This window comes from Homalodisca vitripennis, chromosome 2 (assembly GCF_021130785.1).
Source record: "Homalodisca vitripennis isolate AUS2020 chromosome 2, UT_GWSS_2.1, whole genome shotgun sequence".
In the NCBI taxonomy this organism is placed as follows: domain Eukaryota; kingdom Metazoa; phylum Arthropoda; class Insecta; order Hemiptera; family Cicadellidae; genus Homalodisca; species Homalodisca vitripennis.
Window position 1 is genome coordinate 14,775,993 of NC_060208.1, and position 23,112 is coordinate 14,799,104.

A 23,112-nucleotide genomic window follows, 5' to 3' on the forward strand; every position below is an offset into this window, starting at 1 on the left:
TTGGAGTCGTGCGTGTTCAACTAGTACAATACTTCAAATTCAAAAAACTGGACTGATAATAATATTATTAAGACGGAGGCTTTAACGAACTGTTCAAGTGAATTTCTACAATGCCTACTACACAACTCGTTTCCTGATTTCAGTAGTGCATGTTCTACTAGTACAATACTTCATCTCAACTAACTAATAATATTGTTAAGAAGGGAGACTTTAACGAACGGTTCAAGTGACTTTCTACAATGCCTACTACACAACTCGTTTCCTGATTTCAGCAGTGCGTGTTCTACTAGTACAATACTTTAACTCATCTAACTAATAATATTGTTAAGAAGGGAGACTTTAACGAACGGTTCAAGTGACTTTCCGAAACGCTGACTACACAACTTGTATTCTGGTTTGAGTCGTCGTGCGTGTTCAACTAGTACAATACTTCAAATTCAAAAAACTGGACTGCTAATAATATTATTATTTATGACGGAGGCTTTAACGAACTGTTCAAGTGAATTTCTACAATGCCTACTACACAACTCGTTTCCTGATTTCAGTAGTACGTGTTCTACTAGTACAATAATTTAACTCATCTAACTAATAATATTGTTAAGACGGAGACTTTAACGGTCGATTCAAATGAATTTCTACAAATCTGACTTCACAACTTGTATCCTGATTTGAGTCGTGCATGTTTACAGTAAAATACTTCAAATCAACAAAACTGGACCACTAATAATATTGTTATGAAGAAGACTTTAACGAACGGTTCATATAAATTTCTGCAACGCTGACTACACAACTAGTTTCCTGATTTGAGTAGTGCATGTTTACTAGTAAAATACTTCAAATCAACAAAACTGGACCACTAATAATATTGTTATGAAGAAAACTTTAACTGTGTATTCTACTAGTACAATGCTTCAGCTCAACATACTAATAATATTGTTAAGACGGTTCAATTGAATTTCTCCAAAACTGACTACACAATTCGTTTCCTGATTTGAGTAGTGCGTGTTTACTATTAAAATACTTCAACTCAACCTAGCTGGACTGCTAATAATATTGTTACGATGAGGACTTAACGAACGGTTCAAGTGCATTTCTGCAAAGCTAACTACACAATTCGTTTCTTTATTTGAGTAGTGCGTGTTTACTATTAAAATACTTAACTCAACATAGCTGGACTACTAATAATATTGTTAAGATGGAGACTTTGACGAACGGCTTAAGTGAATTCCTACAATATTGTAAACTACACAACTTGGTTCCTGACAAGTCTCCACCTGAACAAAAAATCGGTTAATTCAAATGTAACAATTCCCTTTGATGTTGGGAAAGGTGTATTGTAAGTTCTGTCGAGTGAATGGCACGGCTACTGCCACGACACTGGATAATTTGAAAGGCCAGGGCGTTGTAGATGAGCCCGTGGATGTGGGGAGTGACGTGACGGCGGTCGGAGGCGTTTTACCTCGGGGTGGCTGGCAGGAGCGGCGCTCGGCGGGCAAAGTGGAGTGAGTGGTAGAAAAATAAAAGCCTGCGTGTGAGAAGGTGAGTAGGGCGGAGGGGAAAGGAGATTGAAAACGACCTGATGATGCTTTGAGCGAGAACCTGTTTGTGCCGCCGGGACCGACCAATGGGAGCGCAGGAATGTGATCACGTGGGCGGCCGTCAGCTCTGGCCGGCGAGCGGCCGTGTCGAGCAGGGAGTTGTGAGCGTTGCGGTCTGGCGCGAGTGTCGTGTCTGATATCTCCTGTTGTGTTGTTGTGGACTGAGACTGTTCACTGTTACTGATGACCAGACTGATGTTTCAGTGTTGCGGTCATCGCGTTGGGTATACCGTGTAGTGTTGTGGACTGAGGCTGCTCACTGTTGCTTGATAACTGCGACGGTGTTGTGAGTGTTGCGGTCGTCGTTTTAGGTATCTCCTGGAGTGTTGTTGTGGACTCAGACTGTTCACTGTTGCTGATGACCAGACCGATGTTTGAGTGTTGCGGTCATCGTGTTTGGTATTCTCTGGAGTGTTGTTGTGGACTGAGACTGTTCACTGTTGCTTGATCATTGGACCGGTGTTGTCAGTGTTGGGACCTCCTGGAGTGTTGTTGTGAACTGAGACTGTTCACTGTCGCTTCATAACCAGGCAGGTGTTGTGCGTGTTGCGGTCGTCGTGTTGGGTATTCCCTGCAGTGTTGTGGACTGAGACTGTTCACTGTTGCTTGGTAACTGGGCAGGTGTTGTGAGTGTTGCGGCTGTCGTGTTGGAATCTCCTGCAGTGTTGTTGTGGACTGAGACTGTTCACTGTTGCTGATTACGGGTGTGATGATCGCGAGTGCTGTGATGTGAGACAAGATTGGAGGAGGACATGTGACAGGTATGGCCACTCTTGGACTCTCAAAGGTGTTCATATTGGACAAGTACTTCACCGAGCTGCAGAAGTTTTGGGAGACGGAAAAGAAGTTGCAAGGTAGAACATCAAAACAAATATTTACCAGAGCATTTTATAATAATAGCATGCATGACCTTCGTTTATGTTCACATAGTACTAAACGAAGTAGAACATAAGTCATCATCATAAATTGTCATAAAACATTGACATCAAATTACCAACCACTTGGATACTGTTCGTGTTTCTCTTTGCTTTGAAGCTGTCTGTTGAGTTTCTTGTATGATTTAGCGCATGTATAATTTTGTGTTCTTATTGTTTTCTGACATTGTCCAGTATTTTATTACAACCCATTCTGTAACACATACTAGGCAACACATTATCTTTACTATTTTCAGTAACGGCGAGCAGTAATTAAAGTAGGCAGGATGTTTACATTTTACACCTTTTCACCTCGTAGAACAGTTTTGGTAATACATCGCATCGAAATCATATACACACTTAGATTAAACAGGCTTATATAGACTAGAAGCTCGATAGATGAATTACTCTCATATTCCTGATACTAAATTGCTATTGAAAAATCGGGATATATACTAGTGTCCTGACATTGTTGCCAAACAATAATAAATTTTTAAGTGACTGAGAAACTGTATGCATATTATTTAACTTGTTTTTTTACATTATGACTAAAACATGTAAAATACTTAGTAATAAGGATAAATAATAATATTATCAGCATTATACTGTTACCATAGTTTCCTTGAAGTAGTTTTGGTTACCTAAATCTGAAAATTGTGTTAAAATTGAAGGTTTCGGGTTAGAACATGTTTTGTTTCATACTTGACTGCCTCGTCTACCTGAAGCCTATCGTCCTACTTCAGAGCCAAAGCCCTACCGATAGCCAATCGTCCTAAAACGTCCTACTTAAGAACCAACCGCCCCACCTGGAGGTTTACACCCTACCCAGGAATGGTTTACTCTTTTTAGGGGAACGATTGTTTTGTTTTTAGGCCTTTCCTTAATTTTGTTTAATTGATATTGCTATCCTAGTCACTCATTGAACACTTTCCATTCGAAAAATCGACAGAAAATGTGAAGTGGTCTTGTTAAGAAGTACCTTAATGTTTCTTATTAGAAAGTTTCTAATAATTCTTAGCCCTCTAGATATGTTATTAGACTTTAGCTAAATCAAATAGGGGCTAAAATATTGTTTACCTCCTTAATCTCTCTGGGATTCAGGTTATATTTCCACTTCAGCTGAAACAATTGTGGCTGAGACGTTGCCCCCCTCTTAAGACTGGTGCTTAGGTTACATCCCAACTTTTGCAAAAACAAATGTTGGCTAAAATATTGTTTACCTCTTAAGTCTCTATGATACTGTACTTAGGTAATATTTCCACTTTAGCTGAATCAGTTATGAACATTGCCTACCTCTTAAGACTCTCTGGTGCTTAGGTTAAGGTTACATCCCAACTTTTTCCGAAACAAATGTTGGCTGAAATATTGATTACATCCTAAATCTCTCTGGTTCTCAGGTTATATTTCCACTTTTGATTTTTGATTTTGCCAGGGTGACAATTCAGGTCTGAACAACTAGCCACGTGGTTTAGACCGCTCATAAATGATGTAGAATATAAATAAAATGACAAATGTTTGTAGTAAACGCAAGCAGGCTTTGTACTACAAATATGAAATAACACGTTTAAATCAAAATGCAAGTGTAATCAAAATTTATTTTCACAATGATAATATAAAATTTATTTCGCTCTAGTTAAAATAAAACTATTTCTGTTGAAATTCTTTATTGTAATACATATTTAATACCAAGTTAGATAATCGTTATTGTGTACTTTTTAGGCGGCTACTCCACCCGTTTTCCCCATCTCATTTATTTGACGGGCGAAAACCGTTGCAATTTTGGAATGGGGTGCTCAGTACAGTTTGTCTAAGTCAGCATAAACGAACTAAATAACGCTCTAAACTCACAGCTGGACGATACTTTGCCACTAATAGACCTACTAATAACACTTACACACTTAAGCATCCAATATTAGGATACTGTAAATAAAGTAAATATACGTAAGGATATCTTATTTTACCAGACGAAGTTAAGGCTAAGAAGCCCTCTCTAACACTTAACCTGGGGACCAACGGTTTAAAGGTGACTTCCGAACCACCACCAATGGCCGGGCAGGCGGGCTGCTTGCAAGGACAGGATCGCTCAGCGATCACCCATTCAAGCTCGACGTTGCTTGATCTGGTTATCTTGCGATAACTGTTTTACCCGCATCACTGCGCCATTGACATAGTGTTAGGATTAAATAGCTTATTATTTAACTTTTTTCGAAACTGTCACTAAAGTGCTTACTATATTACTGTGCTGGGTAGATATTTTCAAATAAAACGGTTTAACAATAAATTAACTATTGACAATCTTGTATGAACATACTCTTGGTAATTTATATTTTATTATTTAATCTCAAGGAGCTATTATCAGTTAATATATGACATAAATTTGTGAAATACAAATAATGATAGAAGTTTTGCTGTTATAATTGAAATGGATGTTCTATATTACGACATATATCATTAATTAGGTGGGAGTCGCACAAATACAGTCTTATAGAAAGAAAAATAACGCTTGTCATTCCTGCGATGAAATTTACAAATTAATAATTACGATAGTTTTAATGTAAATATCAAACTGAAATGGTCTTTATTATGGTCTGAAAGGACCTTTAAAATCTGTCGTCTGTTCCTCTGTCAGTCTGGCCCTACGATAACTTTTGACGTAAAAGTTCTAGAGGCATGGAACTTGGTCCATAGGTTCGTTTTAAGGAAGAACTCTATTGATTTTGGGATCTTATTAAATTATTAGATTATCATGTATGAATAATTTATTTACTGCTCACAAGCCAGCATGTACATATACATGATTTTAACTAGCAGTCAGTGTTGCCATTTAAATAAAACGTAATACATGTTTATAGCTTGAGCTACTGAGACAGGATAGACAGTCTCTACTGTAAACAGAAGGATCGGGAGAAGAGGTGTGCCGAGCCGTTCCGGAACTGAAATGGTTCCGACCGGAACGGTCCGGTCTCGGAACTAGTTCCTCGAGGCGGTTACAGGCGTTCCGTTCCATCAGGTCCTTTACAATATTCCTGGTTGATTTCGTCTCGAGACGATAGTAACATAATAAGTTCCGGGAAGCTTTGATAATATATTTGAGATGACAGATATTTATTCCACTACATGGATGCCTTAATGATATTTATATATTTTAAACACAATGTCCTTCTGCTCATCTGTTTTTTTTTTTCCATTGAAGATCCATTGCATCTTATTGCAATTAAACTTTAAATCCCCTATTAAAGTTACAGTATTAGTATTACAATTAAACTAAACCGTTTAATTAAAGAAGGGTCTTATATCACAAGTACAATATCAGTTGCTAAAACACAATTAAATTTTGGGAAACTTAAAATAGTAAAATAAACAGCTATATTTAAGGATCCCGTTGCTTTAATACAAACAATTTGAAGGATTAATAGCCATTGTCAATCCCAAATTACAGTACCTCTAAGTATCTCTAAATAATCCAGTAGAACGACAGGCTGCAACTTGAAATTACCTGTAAACTAGATCGGAGGTGGAACACTTATTAGCCTAGTCGTTCCGCTTCACAGAGTCGGAACTTCTAGCACGTTTAGTAAACCGTTCCGGCAGAACATTGAGTTCCGAGGAAGAGAACTATTCCAAGTCCGTTCCTGTTCCAGAACGTTCCGATGGAATTACTTCCGGTTCCTTTGGCACATTTTAATCGGGAGTGACAAAACGGTTTGGTAAAATGTGACCGCTGGCGTACATTGACTGTCCTTGGACAGTGGCCACCGGTGCACATTGAGTGTCCTTGAACAGTGGCCACCGGTGCACATTGAGTGTCCTTGAACAGTGGCCACCGGTGCACATTGAGTGTCCTTGAACAGTGGCCACCAGTGCACATTGAGTGTCCTTGAACAGTGGCCACCGGTGCACATTGAGTGTCCTTGAACAGTGGCCACCGGTGCACATTGAGTGTCCTTGAACAGTGGCCACCAGTGCACATTGAGTGTCCATGAACAGTGGCCAACGGTGCACATTGACTGTCCTTGAACAGTGGCCACCGGTGCACATTGACTGTCCTTGAACAGTGGCCACCGGTGCACATTGACTGTCCTTGAACAGTGGCCACCGGTGCACATTGACTGTCCTTGAACAGTGGCCACCAGTGCACATTGACTGTCCTTGAACAGTGGCCACCAGTGCACATTGACTGTCCTTGAACAGTGGCCACCGGTGCACATTGACTGTCCTTGAACAGTGGCCACCGGTGCACATTGACTGTCCTTGAACAGTGGCCACCGGTGCACATTGACTGTCCTTGAACAGTGGCCACCAGTGCACATTGACTGTCCTTGAACAGTGGCCACCGGTGCACATTGACTGTCCTTGAACAGTGGCCACCGGTGCACATTGACTGTCCTTGAACAGTGGCCACCAGTGCACATTGACTGTCCTTGAACAGTGGCCACCGGTGCACATCGACTGTCCTTGAACAGTGGCCACCGGTGCACATTGACTGTCCTTGAACAGTGGCCACCAGTGCACATTGAGTGTCCTTGAACAGTGGCCACCGGTGCACATTGACTGTCCTTGAACAGTGGCCACCGGTGCACATTGACTGTCCTTGAACAGTGGCCACCGGTGCACATTGACTGTCCTTGAACAGTGGCCACCGGTGCACATCGACTGTCCTTGAACAGTGGCCACCGGTGCACATTGACTGTCCTTGAACAGTGGCCACCAGTGCACATTGACTGTCCTTGAACAGTGGCCACCGGTGCACATTGACTGTCCTTGAACAGTGGCCACCGGTGCACATTGACTGTCCTTGAACAGTGGCCACCAGTGCACATTGACTGTCCTTGAACAGTGGCCACCGGTGCACATTGACTGTCCTTGAACAGTGGCCACCGGTGCACATTGACTGTCCTTGAACAGTGGCCACCGGTGCACATTGACTGTCCTTGAAAAGTGGCCACCGGAGCACATTGACTGTCCTTGAACAGTGGCCACCGGTGCACATTGACTGTCCTTGAACAGTGGCCACCAGTGCACATTGAGTGTCCTTGAACAGTGGCCACCGGTGCACATTGACTGTACTTGAAAAGTGGCCACCGGTGCACATTGACTGTCCTTGAACAGTGGCCACCGGTTGCACATTGGTGTACTTGAAAAGTGGCCACCGGTGCACATGCACATTGACTGTCCTTGAACAGTGGCCACCGGTGCACATTGACTGTCCTTGAAAAGTGGCCACCGGTGCACATTGACTGTCCTTGAACAGTGGCCACCAGTGCACATTGACTGTCCTTGAACAGTGGCCACCGGTGCACATTGAGTGTCCTTGAACAGTGGCCACCGGTGCACATTGAGTGTCCTTGAAAAGTGGCCACCGGTGCACATTGAGTGTCCTTGAACAGTGGCCACCAGTGCACATTGAGTGTCCTTGAACAGTGGCCATATGTCCTTGAAAAGTGGCCACCGTTGCACATTGGCTATCCTTGAAAAGTGGCCACCGGAGCACATCGACTGTCTTTGAACAGTGGCCACCGGTGCACATTGACTGTCCTTGAAAAGTGGCCACCGTTGCACATTGACTGTCCTTGAAAAGTGGCCACCGGAGCACATTGACTGTCCTTGAAAAGTGGCCACCGGTGCACATTGGCTATCCTTGAAAAGTGGCCACCGGAGCACATCGACTGTATTTGAACAGTGGCCACCGGTGCACATTGACTGTCTTTGAAAAGTGGCCAGCGGTGCACATTGACTACTCCCTTCAAATGCCCTCATAAAACTCAATGTTAACTAAATGCCAACTAACCACCGGTTTTTGCTTTACATTAATATTATTATTTCGTACAAAATCAAATAAAACTACAAATTATTAAGCGTGAAAATAGAAAAAATACTTGTCTGCAAGGATTTTTGTTTCCGTTGAATCGGGATTAGGTGGAAATTGCCTCTTCTAAAATTATAAGTATTCCATTTTTCCAAATCTCAGATTTGGTCCCTTTCAGACACGTACAAAGTAGAATAGTCTTATCTCGCTTTTCTTTGTAAAAACAACATTTTACTCACATGCCGCAGCTATGGTGAGAAATTTTGATTCAATGTGAATGTTGAGTTTAGCTCTAAATCACCTTCCACTTATTGCAGCGCCGGTCCTGACTCCAGGAACCTGGAATGATGTCCTTCTTAAGACATAAAAAATGTCGGTACAGATGAAGCTCATAATTAACTCTACATCGTTTCGAAATCAGAGACACCCTGACTACAAAATATAGTGATGAGAGAATGAGAATACCTCTTCAACCAGATATTTTGTAGTCTAGGTGTATCTGATGTCAACATTAACAGCACGTTTTTGTTTTATACCACATTTTGTACTTCAAGTTGTTTAAATGCATTACAAAATTTCAATAATAAAACAACAATAAATGCTCAACTCGTGTTTCTGTTGTACATGAACACTGTAATCACTGTACGCGCATAAACGCTTTTGTGGATGCAATAACGGGACTTTGATGAAGAGAATAATGGTCAATACCGGTTCATTTTATCGCAGAACATTTTATGGGCAGTACACATCAATGCTAAGCAGATGCCACACACGTCAACAAGTATTAAATCTAAACTGTTTTTAATTTCAAATATCACGCATATATCTATTTAGTGACTAAAACAGGAACTTAATTTATATACATATATATATATATATATATATATATATATATATATATATATATATATATATATTAAATGTTTAAAATATCAAAGAGACAACCGCCAAACAAACATTGAGCTAGAGAGTTGAGCTAACGTGGTATATACCCCCCGTGTCTTTATCTCGTTAAAATTATGTTAGAAAAGGTTCAAAATTAAGCTAATGTATCTTTGTATGCGTTTCCGGTGTATATTATATGGTCCATAAATCACAAACAGTATAATGAGCTAATGTGAGATGTACTACTGAGGGGGGTATTACACTCTGCATTGTAAAGGTTACAGCATATTGTAGGTTATGATACGAAGGCTATGCCCTGCATTGTAAATACTCTACCTATGAGACACCAACATCATGGCAAGGTGGTGTGGTGACGTGTGCACTGATGACCTATGAGAAACCGACAACATGGCAAGGTGGTGTGTGTGGTGACGTGTGCACTGATGACCTATGAGAAACCGACAACATGGCAAGGTGGTGTGGTGGTGACGTGTGCACTGATGACCTATGAGAAACCGACAACATGGCAAGGTGGTGTGGTGACGTGTGCACTGATGACCTATGAGAAACCGACAACATGGCAAGGTGGTGTGGTGACGTGTGCACTGATGACCTATGAGAAACCGACAACATGGCAAGGTGGTGTGGTGACGTGTGCACTGATGACCTATGAGAAACCGACAACATGGCAAGGTGGTGTGGTGACGTGTGCACTGATGACCTATGAGAAACCGACAACATGGCAAGGTGGTGTGGTGACGTGTGCACTGATGACCTATGAGAAACCGACAACATGGCAAGGTGGTGTGGTGACGTGTGCACTGATGACCTATGAGAAACCGACAACATGGCAAGGTGGTGTGATGACGTGTGCACTGATGACCTATGAGAAACCGACAACATGGCAAGGTGGTGTGGTGACATGTGCACTGATGACCTATGAGAAACCGACAACATGGCAAGGTGGTGTGTGACGTGTGCACTGATGACCTATGAGAAACCGACAACATGGCAAGGTGGTGTGGTGACGTGTGCACTGATGACCTATGAGAAACCGACAACATGGCAAGGTGGTGTGGTGACGTGTGCACTGATGACCTATGAGAAACCGACAACATGGCAAGGTGGTGTGGTGACGTGTGCACTGATGACCTATGAGAAAACCGACAACATGGCAAGGTGGTGTGGTGACGTGTGCACCGATGACCTATGATAAACCGACAACATGGCAAGGTTGTGTAGTGACGTGTGCACTGATGACCTATGATAAACCGACAACATGGCAAGGTGGTGGTGTGGTGACGTGTGTGCACTGATGACCTATGATAAACCGACAACATGGCAAGGTGGTGTGGTGACGTGTGCACTGATGACCTATGATAAACCGACAACATGGCAAGGTGGTGTGTGGTGACGTGTGCACCGATGACCTATGATAAACCAACAACATGGCAAGGTTGTGTGGTGACGTGTGCACCGATGACCTATGATAAACCGACAACATGGCAAGGTTGTGTAGTGACGTGTGCACTAATGACCTATGATAAACCGACAACATGGCAAGGTGGTGTGGTGACGTGTGCACTGATGACCTATGATAAACCGACAACATGGCAAGGTTGTGTAGTGACGTGTGCACCGATGACCTATGATAAACCGACAACATGGCAAGGTTGTGTAGTGACGTGTGCACTGATGACCTATGATAAACCGACAACATGGCAAGGTGGTGTGGTGACGTGTGCACTGATGACCTATGATAAACCGACAACATGGCAAGGTGGTGTGGTGACGTGTGCACTGATGACCTATGAGAAACCGACAACATGGCAAGGTGGCGAAATAATAATAATAATAATATTCTTTTCCTTTCCAAAAAGTCTTTGCTGCATAATGCCAATAATGTATAATGCGGTGTATTTCATAGTTCAAGAACTCTACATTGAACTTTTGATCAAGAAAGCAGTGACATTGCAATAAACAAGTATAACGTAGTACTGTAGGCATCATATGAAAAAATCATCTACATCATGTTACGTAGGTTATGTTGTATATAAATGACCAGGAGATCATTTACAAGGCTGTACACCTATTTGTTTGTATGCCCTCATAAATTAGTTCTTGTTCCACTTTTTGGTTATTTGAAAAGCAATTAGATATCAAGTCGATGGGATGATATAGTTTATTAAATGAGTTGACTTTTGGTATTCAATTATGACGTAAAGTATTCATAATAGAATTTCAATTCGTCAATTTAGATCTAGTTCTTTTTCTTTTTTATGCAAGTTAATTATTTAGTAACCATAACAACAGTTGTTTAGATATAATCGATAAAAAAGATTATGATATATGTCTAGTATTGGAATAGTACACGCAGTGTTGAAAAATGAACGTTGTTGTAATGAACAATTCCTGGGATTACGAAGTCGGGTAACCTTTTCATAGCTCGAAAACACATTTGTAGTGAATTCGGTCATAATCCTTAATTACAGATGTGAGCTGGATTGAATCACACTCACAAGCAGTGGAACGGTGTGATGAATTCATAACCTCTATAGCCACCACGTCGTGTGCCTCTTTCCAGGAAGGAGACGGTGACCTGGAGGGCGGGAACTGGTGTGAGAACGGCAGAAAAGGTCAACAGCTGATCTCTGTAACTCACCCAACGGTCGAACAGCTGATTAACAAAGCGCCAATTACAGGTCGAGTTATAGTCGTGTGTTGCACAAGTGGTCGTGTACGTACGGTGATGCAACTCCGCTTTCCATAGAGTAAGTCATGCCTTCAACCTCTCGCACGATACTATATGAACTGTACATGGTCGAGCAGCACCGGGCCGGGAATTGTGTAACGCTCGCTTTGATTCCGGCAATAATACGTGCCTGTTTCGTTGTTGTGAAGGGATTCCACTTGTAGTATACATAACAGTATTCGAGAATGAGAAGATATACTTTTATACCCTAAGATCCATAATGTTTGTAAGTTATAATCTAATTCACGGATTGAAGGAGGAAGCATGCTATTTTAATGAAGGACAGAACAAATTTCTACCCCTTCCATTAAAGCTTTAGACGAAAATAACAATTGATTTGATAAATTACATTCTTAGAGTCACAGTTTTTTTTTTTTTTTTTTTTTTTTTTTTTTTTTTTTTGCCAAAGATGGGATATGTTAAACCAGTATGCTGCTTTTGAATTTCCTATATTGGTTCATAATTGTGCAAGAACCGCAACGTGGTTGGTGTAATTTAGGAAACAAGTTTGGTTTTCAAATTTGGAGGTTTGCGAAATATATATATATATATATATATATATATATATATATATGTTGTAAGAATAAACGACATTATGTTGTATTAAGTTTTAACTTTTTAATAGTTCTAATTAGGTATTAAGGTCTTTTCCACTTTTAATTTGCCTTGTTTAATTTTTTATTTGGTTTCTTTACTCAATGGATAGTCGGTTAACCTCGGACAGAACAATCCCATATTGAATTACGTTAATAGCCTCAATGTTTTGAGTGTAAAATGTAAAACTTACTGTATTGGTGATTACGATGCCATTTAAAAAATGGCTTTCCGTGATGGGTTTGAGAGAAATAAATCAACAAGAAGTGACTGATTATTTTCCCATTTGCCATATAAACTAATCAGTGTACAAACGGCTCAATAGATCATCGAAACAAGTTTTTGTCCGGGGCCTCAGTGGATGGCGCAACAAAAAGAAGAAGAGTGGAAGGTAGGGGGCGTGCCCAAGGTGAAGCTCTGGGTGGTTGACATGCAGAGGCTCGAACTCCAGACCCGCGGTCACGAATCACGACCGGTCCAAACGTATTCTGGTTGCAACACAACCCTGTTCATTAATAGTCTTTTCCATCGCAACAATTAAACAATTGTTTCTTTCTACCTCGTGCCATAAACAGAAGACGATGGGCTTAAAATAATACTTTGGAATTGTTTACTAGTTATTTTAAAACAAGTTTCCAGAAAGTAGTAATAAATTTAATTGGAAGTAACATAACGGAAAAAAGAATATGGTGTTACCCAAGGTAGTAACATAGGACCTCTCTTGTTTATTTATATACGGAGGATGCTGGCACACAGTCCCGCTGATTGTGACACCGTCAGACGACTTTAGATCTTGTTAGAATGAAGTATTGGTGTCACTACAATACTCTAACTACAACCGATGGAACATTTCTCTTTTATGTAAAATCTCAAAATAATCCAGATGTAATACACCTCAGATTATATTCCAGCGGCGACCCTCGCACATCGGACGAATATCGAGTTTTTAATTTTGTCTTAGTTCACCTAACATAGGTATCACATACATCTGTACACACAGAATTCTACTTCAGCACACACAATTTAAATTATTTTTTACAATGTGTTTTGTTTACAACCACAACTAACGCGATAACTTTGCACCCTCCCTTAAAGTATTACTTTTTTTATACGACGGGACTTCTGCTGGTTGACATTAAAAACTCCTATTCATTATAACTGGTTATCGTTTCCTTGTTTTGTTTGTTTTAATTTTCAGTGTTTTTTCTTGTCTTTATTTAAAAGTCCTATACACTAGAAGGACAGATAAAAACGTAAAAGTTCGCGGAGATTGTTCTCACGAGACGTGGACTGACTACTTTGGAATAACGTTAGGTCTACCGCTCTACTACACACAAGTGGCATTAGCCGAAGATACACAATTGCAATGCGAACTAGTTTGAGACCTTGATGGTGCAACGAGAGAAGATGAAATCCATGTCTTCCAGTAGATCTTTAACAACGTTAGGTCTACCATTCTACTACACACAAGTGGCATTAGCCGAAGATACACAGTTGCAATGCGAACTAGTTTGAGACCTTGATGGTGCAACGAGAGAAGATGAAATCCATGTCTTCCAGTAGATCTTTAACAACGTTAGGTCTACCATTCTACTACACACAAGTGGCATTAGCCGAAGATACACAGTTGCAATGCGAACTAGTTTGAGACCTTAATGGTGCAGCGAGGGAGGATGAACTTCATGCCTTCCGGTAGATTTAGACCATTTTAAGGTCTACCATTCTACTACACACAAGTGGCATTAGCCGAAGATACACACTTGCAATACGTACTAGTTTGAGACCTTGATGGTGCAACGAGAGAAGATGAAATCTATGTCTTCCAGTAGATCTTGAACAACGTTAGTTCTACCATTCTACTACACACAAGTGGCATTAGCCGAAGATACACACTTGCAATACGTACTAGTTTGAGACCGTGATGGTGCAACGAGAGAAGATGAAATCCATGTCTTCCGGTAGATTTAGAACATTTTAAGGTCTACCATTCTACTACACACAAGTGGCATTAGCCGAAGATACACACTTGTAATACGTACTAGTTTGAGACCTTGATGGTGCAACGAGAGAAAATGAAATTCATGCCTTCCGGTAGATTTAGAACAATTGTTAGGTCTACCACTCTACTACACACAAGTGGCATTAGCCGAAGATACACAATTGCAATGCGAACTAGTTTGAGACCTTGATGGTGCAACGAGAGAAGATGAAATCCATGTCTTCCAGTAGATCTTTAACAACGTTAGGTCTACCACTCTACTACACACAAGTGGCATTAGGCGAAGATACACACTTGCAATACATACATTTGTTCTATAAGGCACTCTGTGATGTTCGAAAGTGGCCAAACAGGCCAAAAATGGCCAAAAGACAATCATCAGCCTGAGGTGGCCAATAGCCTAACGACGGGGAAGGCTAACGATGCTATGTCGTTACAGGAACCATTCTGAGCTACCATCTAAGACGACATTTGTGGTAAAGTGATGTTTAGTGAGAGTGCGCAGTTCGAGGATTTCCAGGAAAATAGGGTCAAGGCTTTAATATACAGGGTGGAAAAAAGTATGGAAACGCTTTCACTAATTTTGTATGGCTTCACTTATACAAATTAAATTTTGTACATCACCACTTGTATTAAGAACCTAGTTTTGAGACCAGTGGGACATTTTATCTTTTCAGGGGGACGGCGCCCGTGAGGAGTCCGGACGAAAATCCTAAATGTAAAGCATAGGCCGAGTTTGATATCAAATTAAAGGTCTAGTAAAGAGAAAACTCATTACCGCAAACCGCACTTAAAAAGGTTGACCCTATCCAGAGTACGGGCCGTAATGAATTTCATGACAAAGAAATTTAGTAATTTTGTTCTTGTGAAGTAACTAATTTACTTTCAGTAGTATGTTTTATGTCGGTTTATGTAAAATTTGAAAAACAATTTCAAAAAAAAATGTTTTTTTTTTACCTCTACATTTTGTTGGATAACAGAAAATAGGGGTTTTCCCCTGTCTTGTCCTTCAAGAAACTGAGAGTATTCAATAATACCACCGTAACTCCTTATCAACATGAGGTCAAGGTCCAGTCCCTCCAGCCCTTTTATCTCAGGCAAACATAAACTGGTTTTAGGCAATACAAACAGTACTGTCACAGCAAAACTCCACAGTTTTGTATTTTTAATATCAGCTTGGTTTTTTTAGGTCTACGTTATAATTTCGTCCACGTAAGATAAAGTTGAAAGTCTTCACTAGAAGGTACTGCGATAGTTATAAATTTTTTTACTTAAGTGTTTACATTTTATTCTACTAGTTTTAAAAGCAATGTCACTTAGTGAGTTTGAGAGAATCACGCTCCTTATGATGCGTGGGGTATGGATATCTAGTTCGTCCCTATGAAGAAACAGGGAACAGCAAATTTGTTTAATGACACTTTTCTTGATAGACCCCCCAATTAGTAAGTCAACAGTGTTTAAGACATAAAAAGATTTGAAGAAATTAGAACAGTCAGAAGATCGCGAAAGAAGTGGCAGGGCCTAAATCGGCAACAAATGAACAAAAATCTTGGAATGTACTCCAAACATTTGTTGAAAATCCCAGCTAAAAAAAATCACCGGGCTCGGCCAGAGTGGCTGCAGAAGATCTTGATAATGAGCCATACCTCAGTGTTGAATGTTTTTACACAAAAACAAGTATCACCCTTTTAAAGTAACCCTAAAACCCAAGAACTTGCAGAGGATGATTTTGACCGAAGGACTGAATTTTTTGCGAAATAATGATAGAAAAGTGTGACGAAATTCAAAATTTTTTTAAGTTCGATATTGTTTTCAGATGAAGCTACATTCTTTGTTAATGGACAAGTTAATAGGCATAATTGCTGTTACTGGGCCGACCATAATCCACACTGGATGATAGAAGGCCACACACAAAGGCCTCAGAAAGTGAATATGATTAGGCTGGGAATAATAAACAATAACATTGTAGGACCGTTTTGTGATAGATGGAAATCTAACAGGCGAAATTTATTTCATATATGTTGACAAATAACATTTTGCCAGCAGTGCGTGCTCTTCTTGGGGCAAATTTTTTAATGCAGTATGGTTTCAGCAAGATGGGAGCACCGCCCCATTACTATTTGCGGGTTGCGCAATCTGTTAGAATGAAGTGTTTTCCTAACCGTTGGATTGGTCGCAGGGTACCGTTGAAGTGGCCGGCTAGTTCACCGGATCTTAATCCACTAGATTTCCTTTTTGTGGGGCTTCTTAAAAAAATAATGTGTATAAAACTAAACCAGCCAACATTGAGGAGCTGACAAATCGTTCATTAGAAGAAGCAAGAAGAATTACACCCGAGATGCTTCAAAATGTGACTGCAGTAGGTTTTTATAATAGACTAGCTCATTGCCAACAAGTGTTCGGAGAGCAGTTTGAGCACCTCATTTAAAAGGTATGGTTATTTTTTATAATACATAGATAATTTTTAATTTAATTCTTTTGGATAATTGTGTTCCATAAAGTGTCATTTTCAGTCAGAAACAGTTACTTGAGACTATAAAATTGCGGAGAAATAATAATTAATCAAACGTTTTACTTATGAAATTCAAACTGCCCGTACTCTGGATAGGTCAACCTTTTTAAATGCGGTTTGCGGTAATGAATCCTCTTTACTAGACCTTTAATTTGATACCAAACTCGGCCTATTATGCTTACATTTAAGATTTTCGTCCGACTCCTCACGGGCCGTCCCCCTGAAAAGATAAAATGTCCCCACTGGTCTCAAAAACTAGGTTCTTAATACAAGTGGTGATGTACAAAATTTAATTTGTATAAGTGAAGCCATACAAAATTAGTGAAAGCGTTTCCATACTTTTTTTTCACCCTGTATATTGACATCCGACTGGTATAATTGATCTCAGATTGCATTGTTGAATTATGATAAAAATAAATGTAAAAGTATAGCCAGGGGGAAATATAAAAATTGTACGCCAAGCATCAAGATTCTACATAAAAACTGCAAAATCCCAAAAAAATAAAACCCAATTAAAAAGTTTTTTACTGAAACATGTTAGAACTACGTCGCTATATTAAAATTCAAATTGCTTTATTTTCATATACGTTATATTGAGTGTTTTAAACAGGTACATTACGTATTTAGTTATTTTCTAGTAATTCTGGAGAGTGCCGATGGTCGAGCGGTCTGAGACGTTGGACTTGAGTTAGAGATAACGCAGGTTCGAATCTTGTCTGTGACCCTTGCACTTTTTATCAGTAACATCAACCTCGAACTGTATCGACAACTCCCCCCCCCCCTTATTCTGTTTGATAAGATCCTCGCACAGGCTAGTGGCCCATGAGAATGGGCAGAAAAAGGCTTAAAAGGGGATTGGCTTCTCCTTAAAAAAATTTAAATTTAGGCTACTGATCGAACTTAAAAATCTAAATCAATTATGTAAAAACAATTAACACTATAATAATTCTACAAGCTATCATATTTAATTACTTCATTACTAATTGAACTTTTTGTAAACTATAAAGAATCAAAAATGTATTCATTATTTGACAGGTGACAGTCAATACCACAGAACAAATACCTTCGGTTCAATGGCCATTTGTGTTTGGTCTGCTTTGAGTTATTCTGAGAAGAAGCTATACACGAGGAGCTTGGATGTGTTTGAGGCGGAGTGGAAGTTTATTGAAGATTTCGGTCATTAATTTATCACAATAATTTCTTTTGGTAAATGGGAGGATCATACTAAATTTGTTTCTTATTTAATATAAAGTGTGGGAAGAAAGAATAGCAGGAAAATGGAAGGCTCCCGTTTTACAAAAGTTGGTATTTCGTACATAGGTAGGAGGTAACGGAAGAATATTGTAGATTGAAAAAGACAGGATCATGTGTTAGAAACATTTGAAGCGCCATCGCCAATCATATACTTTTATAAAATAATGTGATTCTAAAACCCCAGAAAATGATATGAATATACAAAACCATGATAAACCATAAGAACTACGTCAGGATCGTCAATTTTGATAACGTGAGCTCCCCAGGTAAAAATGCTCTCTATCTGGAGCCCCGGGAACTTCCCTTATCGACTCTGCTGCTACACCGAGACGAGCGTCGTGTGCGTTACACCAAGTGCTAATGTTGTGAAATAATATTTCACAGCAGTGGAATAGGGGAGTTCACCATACTAACTCGAGATTGTGAATGACGAGAGCTGGCACCGCGGGTTGCCGCACCGAGCCGAGCGTCGTGTGCGTTACACCTAGTGCTAATGCTGTGAAATATTTCACAGCAGTGGAATAGGGGAGTTCACCATGCTAACTCGAGATTGTGAATGACGAGAGCTGGCACCGCGGGTTGCCGCACCGAGCCGAGCGTCGTGTGCGTTACACCAAGTGCTAATGCTGTGAAATATTTCACAGCAGTGGAATAGGGGAGTTCACCATACTAACTCGAGATTGTGAATGACGAGAGCTGACACCGCGGGTTGCCGCACCGAGCCGAGCGTCGTGTGCGTTACACCAAGTGCTAATGCTGTGAAATATTTCACAGCAGTGGAATAGGGGAGTTTACCATGCTAACTCGAGATTGTGAATGACGAGAGCTGGCACCGCGGGTTGCCGCACCGAGCCGAGCGTCGTGTGCGTTACACCAAGTGCTAATGCTGTGAAATATTTCACAGCAGTGGAATAGGGGAGTTCACCATACTAACTCGAGATTGTGAATGACGAGAGCTGACACACCGCGGGTTGCCGCACCGAGCCGAGCGTCGTGTGCTTTACACCAAGTGCTAATGCTGTGAAATATTTCACAGCAGTGGAATAGGGGAGTTTACCATGCTAACTCGAGATTGTGAATGACGAGAGCTGGCACCGCGGGTTGCCGCACCGAGCCGAGCGTCGTGTGCGTTACACCAAGTGCTAATGCTGTGAAATATTTCACAGCAGTGGAATAGGGGAGTTCACCATGCTAACTCGAGATTGTGAATGACGAGAGCTGGCACCGCGGGTTGCCGCACCGAGCCGAGCGTCGTGTGCGTTACACCAAGTGCTAATGCTGTGAAATATTTCACAGCAGTGGAATAGGGGAGTTCACCATGCTAACTCGAGATTGTGAATGACGAGAGCTGGCACCGCGGGTTGCCGCACCGAGCCGAGCGTCGTGTGCGTTACACCAAGTGCTAATGCTGTGAAATATTTCACAGCAGTGGAATAGGGGAGTTCACCATACTAACTCGAGATTGTGAATGACGAGAGCTGGCACCGCGGGTTGCCGCACCGAGCCGAGCGTCGTGTGCGTTACACCAAGTGCTAATGCTGTGAAATATTTCACAGCAGTGGAATAGGGGAGTTCACCATGCTAACTCGAGATTGTGAATGACGAGAGCTGGCACCGCGGGTTGCCGCACCGAGCCGAGCGTCGTGTGCGTTACACAAAGTGCTAATGCTGTGAAATAATATTTCACAGCAGTGGAACGGGCGAGTTCACCATGCTAACTCGAGATTGTGAGTGAGGAGACTGGCACCGCGGGTTGCCGCACCGAGCCGAGCGTCGTGTGCGTTACACCAAGTGCTAATGCTGTGAAATATTTCACAGCAGTGGAATAGGGGAGTTCACCATGCTAACTCGAGATTGTGAATGACGAGAGCTGGCACCGCGGGTTGCCGCACCGAGCCGAGCGTCGTGTGCGTTACACCAAGTGCTAATGCTGTGAAATATTTCACAGCAGTGGAATAGGGGAGTTCACCATACTAACTCGAGATTGTGAATGACGAGAGCTGGCACCGCGGGTTGCCGCACCGAGCCGAGCGTCGTGTGCGTTACACCAAGTGCTAATGCTGTGAAATATTTCACAGCAGTGGAATAGGGGAGTTCACCATGCTAACTCGAGATTGTGAATGACGAGAGCTGGCACCGCGGGTTGCCGCACCGAGCCGAGCGTCGTGTGCGTTACACCAAGTGCTAATGCTGTGAAATAATATTTCACAGCAGTGGAACGGGCGAGTTCACCATGCTAACTCGAGATTGTGAATGAGGAGACTGGCACCGCGGGTTGCCGCACCGAGCCGAGCGTCGTGTGCGTTACACCAAGTGCTAAATGCTGTGAAATAATATTTCACAGCAGTGGAACAGGGGAGTTCACCATGCTAACTCGAGATTGTGAATGAGGAGACTGGCACCGCGGGTTGCCGCACCGTGCCGAGCCTCGTGTGCGTTACACCAAGTGCTAATGTTGTGAAATAATATTTCACAGCAGTGGAACAGGGGAGTTCACCATGCTAACTCGAGATTGTGAATGAGGAGACTGGCACCGCGGGTTGCCGCACCGAGCCGAGCCTCGTGTGCGTTACACCAAGTGCTAATGCTGTGAGATGTCATTTGTGCCAATTATCTTGATTACAAAGTCGACGCCGCTGCACGACAGCGGGACCTGCCGTGATGAAGTCTTCGCCGAATCCGAGGATGTTCTATATGTGCCACCTCTTGAGCTTCTCTTAGTATCAAAACATTCTTCGAGTCTAGATAACTGAGAGAAGATGAAGATGATTTCAGTTTATTGAGATGTAACAATCAATAAGTGAATAAATACGACTTAAAAATTATATAAGCAAACAATTTAATATTGATATTCTGAATTATCGACGTTCTTCGCAGAAAATATATATATATATATATATATATATATATATATATATATATATATATATATATACAAACAAATTATACATATAAGTACTACTGTGTTGTACATTATTGTAATATATTATGATGTCAAATATCAAAAATTCTATGATCCTTTCAAATCATCAAACTTTAAACAACGAATTACTTTTGTAGTGACGTATCTATTAGATTTACAATACTGCTTACAGTACTGACAACTTAGCAAGGGGATTTTACCTAAGGACGACTTTATGATATTTTAATCTAGGAAGTTGTATCACATGCTTTGTTGTACGTAGTATAATCTATATCGATCTATTGATATTTTTCTATCAAGCTATAAATATAACTTCTTTTACGAGTGTATAGAATGTCGTTTAGAATGTGCACAAGGAAACTGCGAAAAAAACTAAGTTTGTCTGTTAGTTTTTTTTTTAATATAAAAGGCTTCTGTATAATTTAAGTACAAATATTTGGTCGAAACACTTGCAGACAGACAAAACCAAATGTTTTATGCGTAATTTTGTTTTCGTGGTGGTTTACGTTCGTTAGGTACAATATATAGTTCCATACTAGATTTCACAATATTCCTAAATTCTTTTGTAGTTTTCGAGTTTTACTATTTTCAGTTCAACTTTACAATACATGACATTATTGCATTCAATACTAGTAAAATACATCAGATTAAGAAGAAGTTGGGGAAAAGATGAAGGAGAGGATATTCTGGTTACATCGGAAGGTACATTGCTTCTCGAACTATACAATATTGCTTTCAGGTATACAATACTCTCCATGTGACACCCGACCAGTTAAACAGAATTTGGCGCACTTTATAATGGCCTGGGTCTCAATCATGGCCGCGTCATATAGCTTAATTCCTTCTCCTTTCTTTTCAGTTCTAAGAAAAGAATTTACAATCAAACCTTTGTCTGACGGGTTGTGTTTTTTGGGCGGGAGCAAGGTCGTTGGGACGCCGGCAGACTGGAGAGGTTAGGTTCTCTTTTTGCCCGCGGCGGTCCGGCGGAAGACCGACCTTACTGCCGAGTAGCTGCTCACTCCGCCGTTCTAGACACCGTTTGGTCAAATGTTTCTGGGGTCTCCACGTTTTGTGTATATTGCCGTAGGAAGAAGCAAAAAACCATTTCGCATGAGTGATATGAACACAAATTCTTCAAGACTTCATACGTCTTCAACAAAGTGTCAACTGCTCATTTTGGACTCTACAGGATCAATAATATTTCTTTGCGTCTAAACACTGTAGGGCAAAGTATGACTATAACAAGTTATAAAACAGTGCAAAATCTCTATAAAAGATCAGAAATATTTATCTGCAGCTGCATGTAATAGGGCAAAGTATAACTATAACGAGTTCTTTGTTTAATGTTTGTTATTGAAGATGGAAGGTTTGAGAAGATAACATGATTTCGGAAATTTGCACATCATTATAGGTTATAATAGTTATAACAACGTTTCGAGGATTTGGATCTATCCTCTTCGTCAGGTGGGATAACAAGTTATCAAATAGTACAAAATCTATATACAGAATCAGCAATATTTCCCTGCATCTGCTCACAGTAGGTCAAAGTACGATTATGATTATAACGAGTTATAAAATAGTGCAGAATGATTATGCAGGATCAGTAATGTTCCTCTGTGTCTACTCACATTAGTCACCTAATATTTACTGTTCATTAAGGGTGTTTAACAATACTAAAAACATTTAATCTGATAAAACTTAAGCATTTAGATTTAAATTTGAAATTGTATTCTTTGTGTCTTAGAAATGCTTAACGACCTCAGCAAGAGATGGTTAAAGAACTATTTAAGATGGTTGTAGGGTACGATTTCACTGTGTACGTTTGGATTGTACGGAATTCCATTTAGTTGTACCACATTCTACACTGGGTAAGCA

At 40.7% G+C, this 23,112-nt stretch overlaps 1 protein-coding gene across 1 annotated transcript in view; it reads left to right on the forward strand.

The window, feature by feature from the left end:
- The first annotated feature begins 1,583 nt into the window (after positions 1–1,583).
- LOC124353584 (unconventional myosin-IXb) overlaps positions 1,584–23,112 on the forward strand; it is a 133,601-nt gene continuing 112,072 nt past the window's right edge. Inside the window, exon 1 of the mRNA XM_046803488.1 lies at positions 1,584–2,452. Within this exon, the coding sequence (XP_046659444.1) occupies positions 2,362–2,452 (91 nt within the window). The 5' untranslated portion in view covers positions 1,584–2,361. The remainder of the gene's footprint in view (positions 2,453–23,112) is intronic.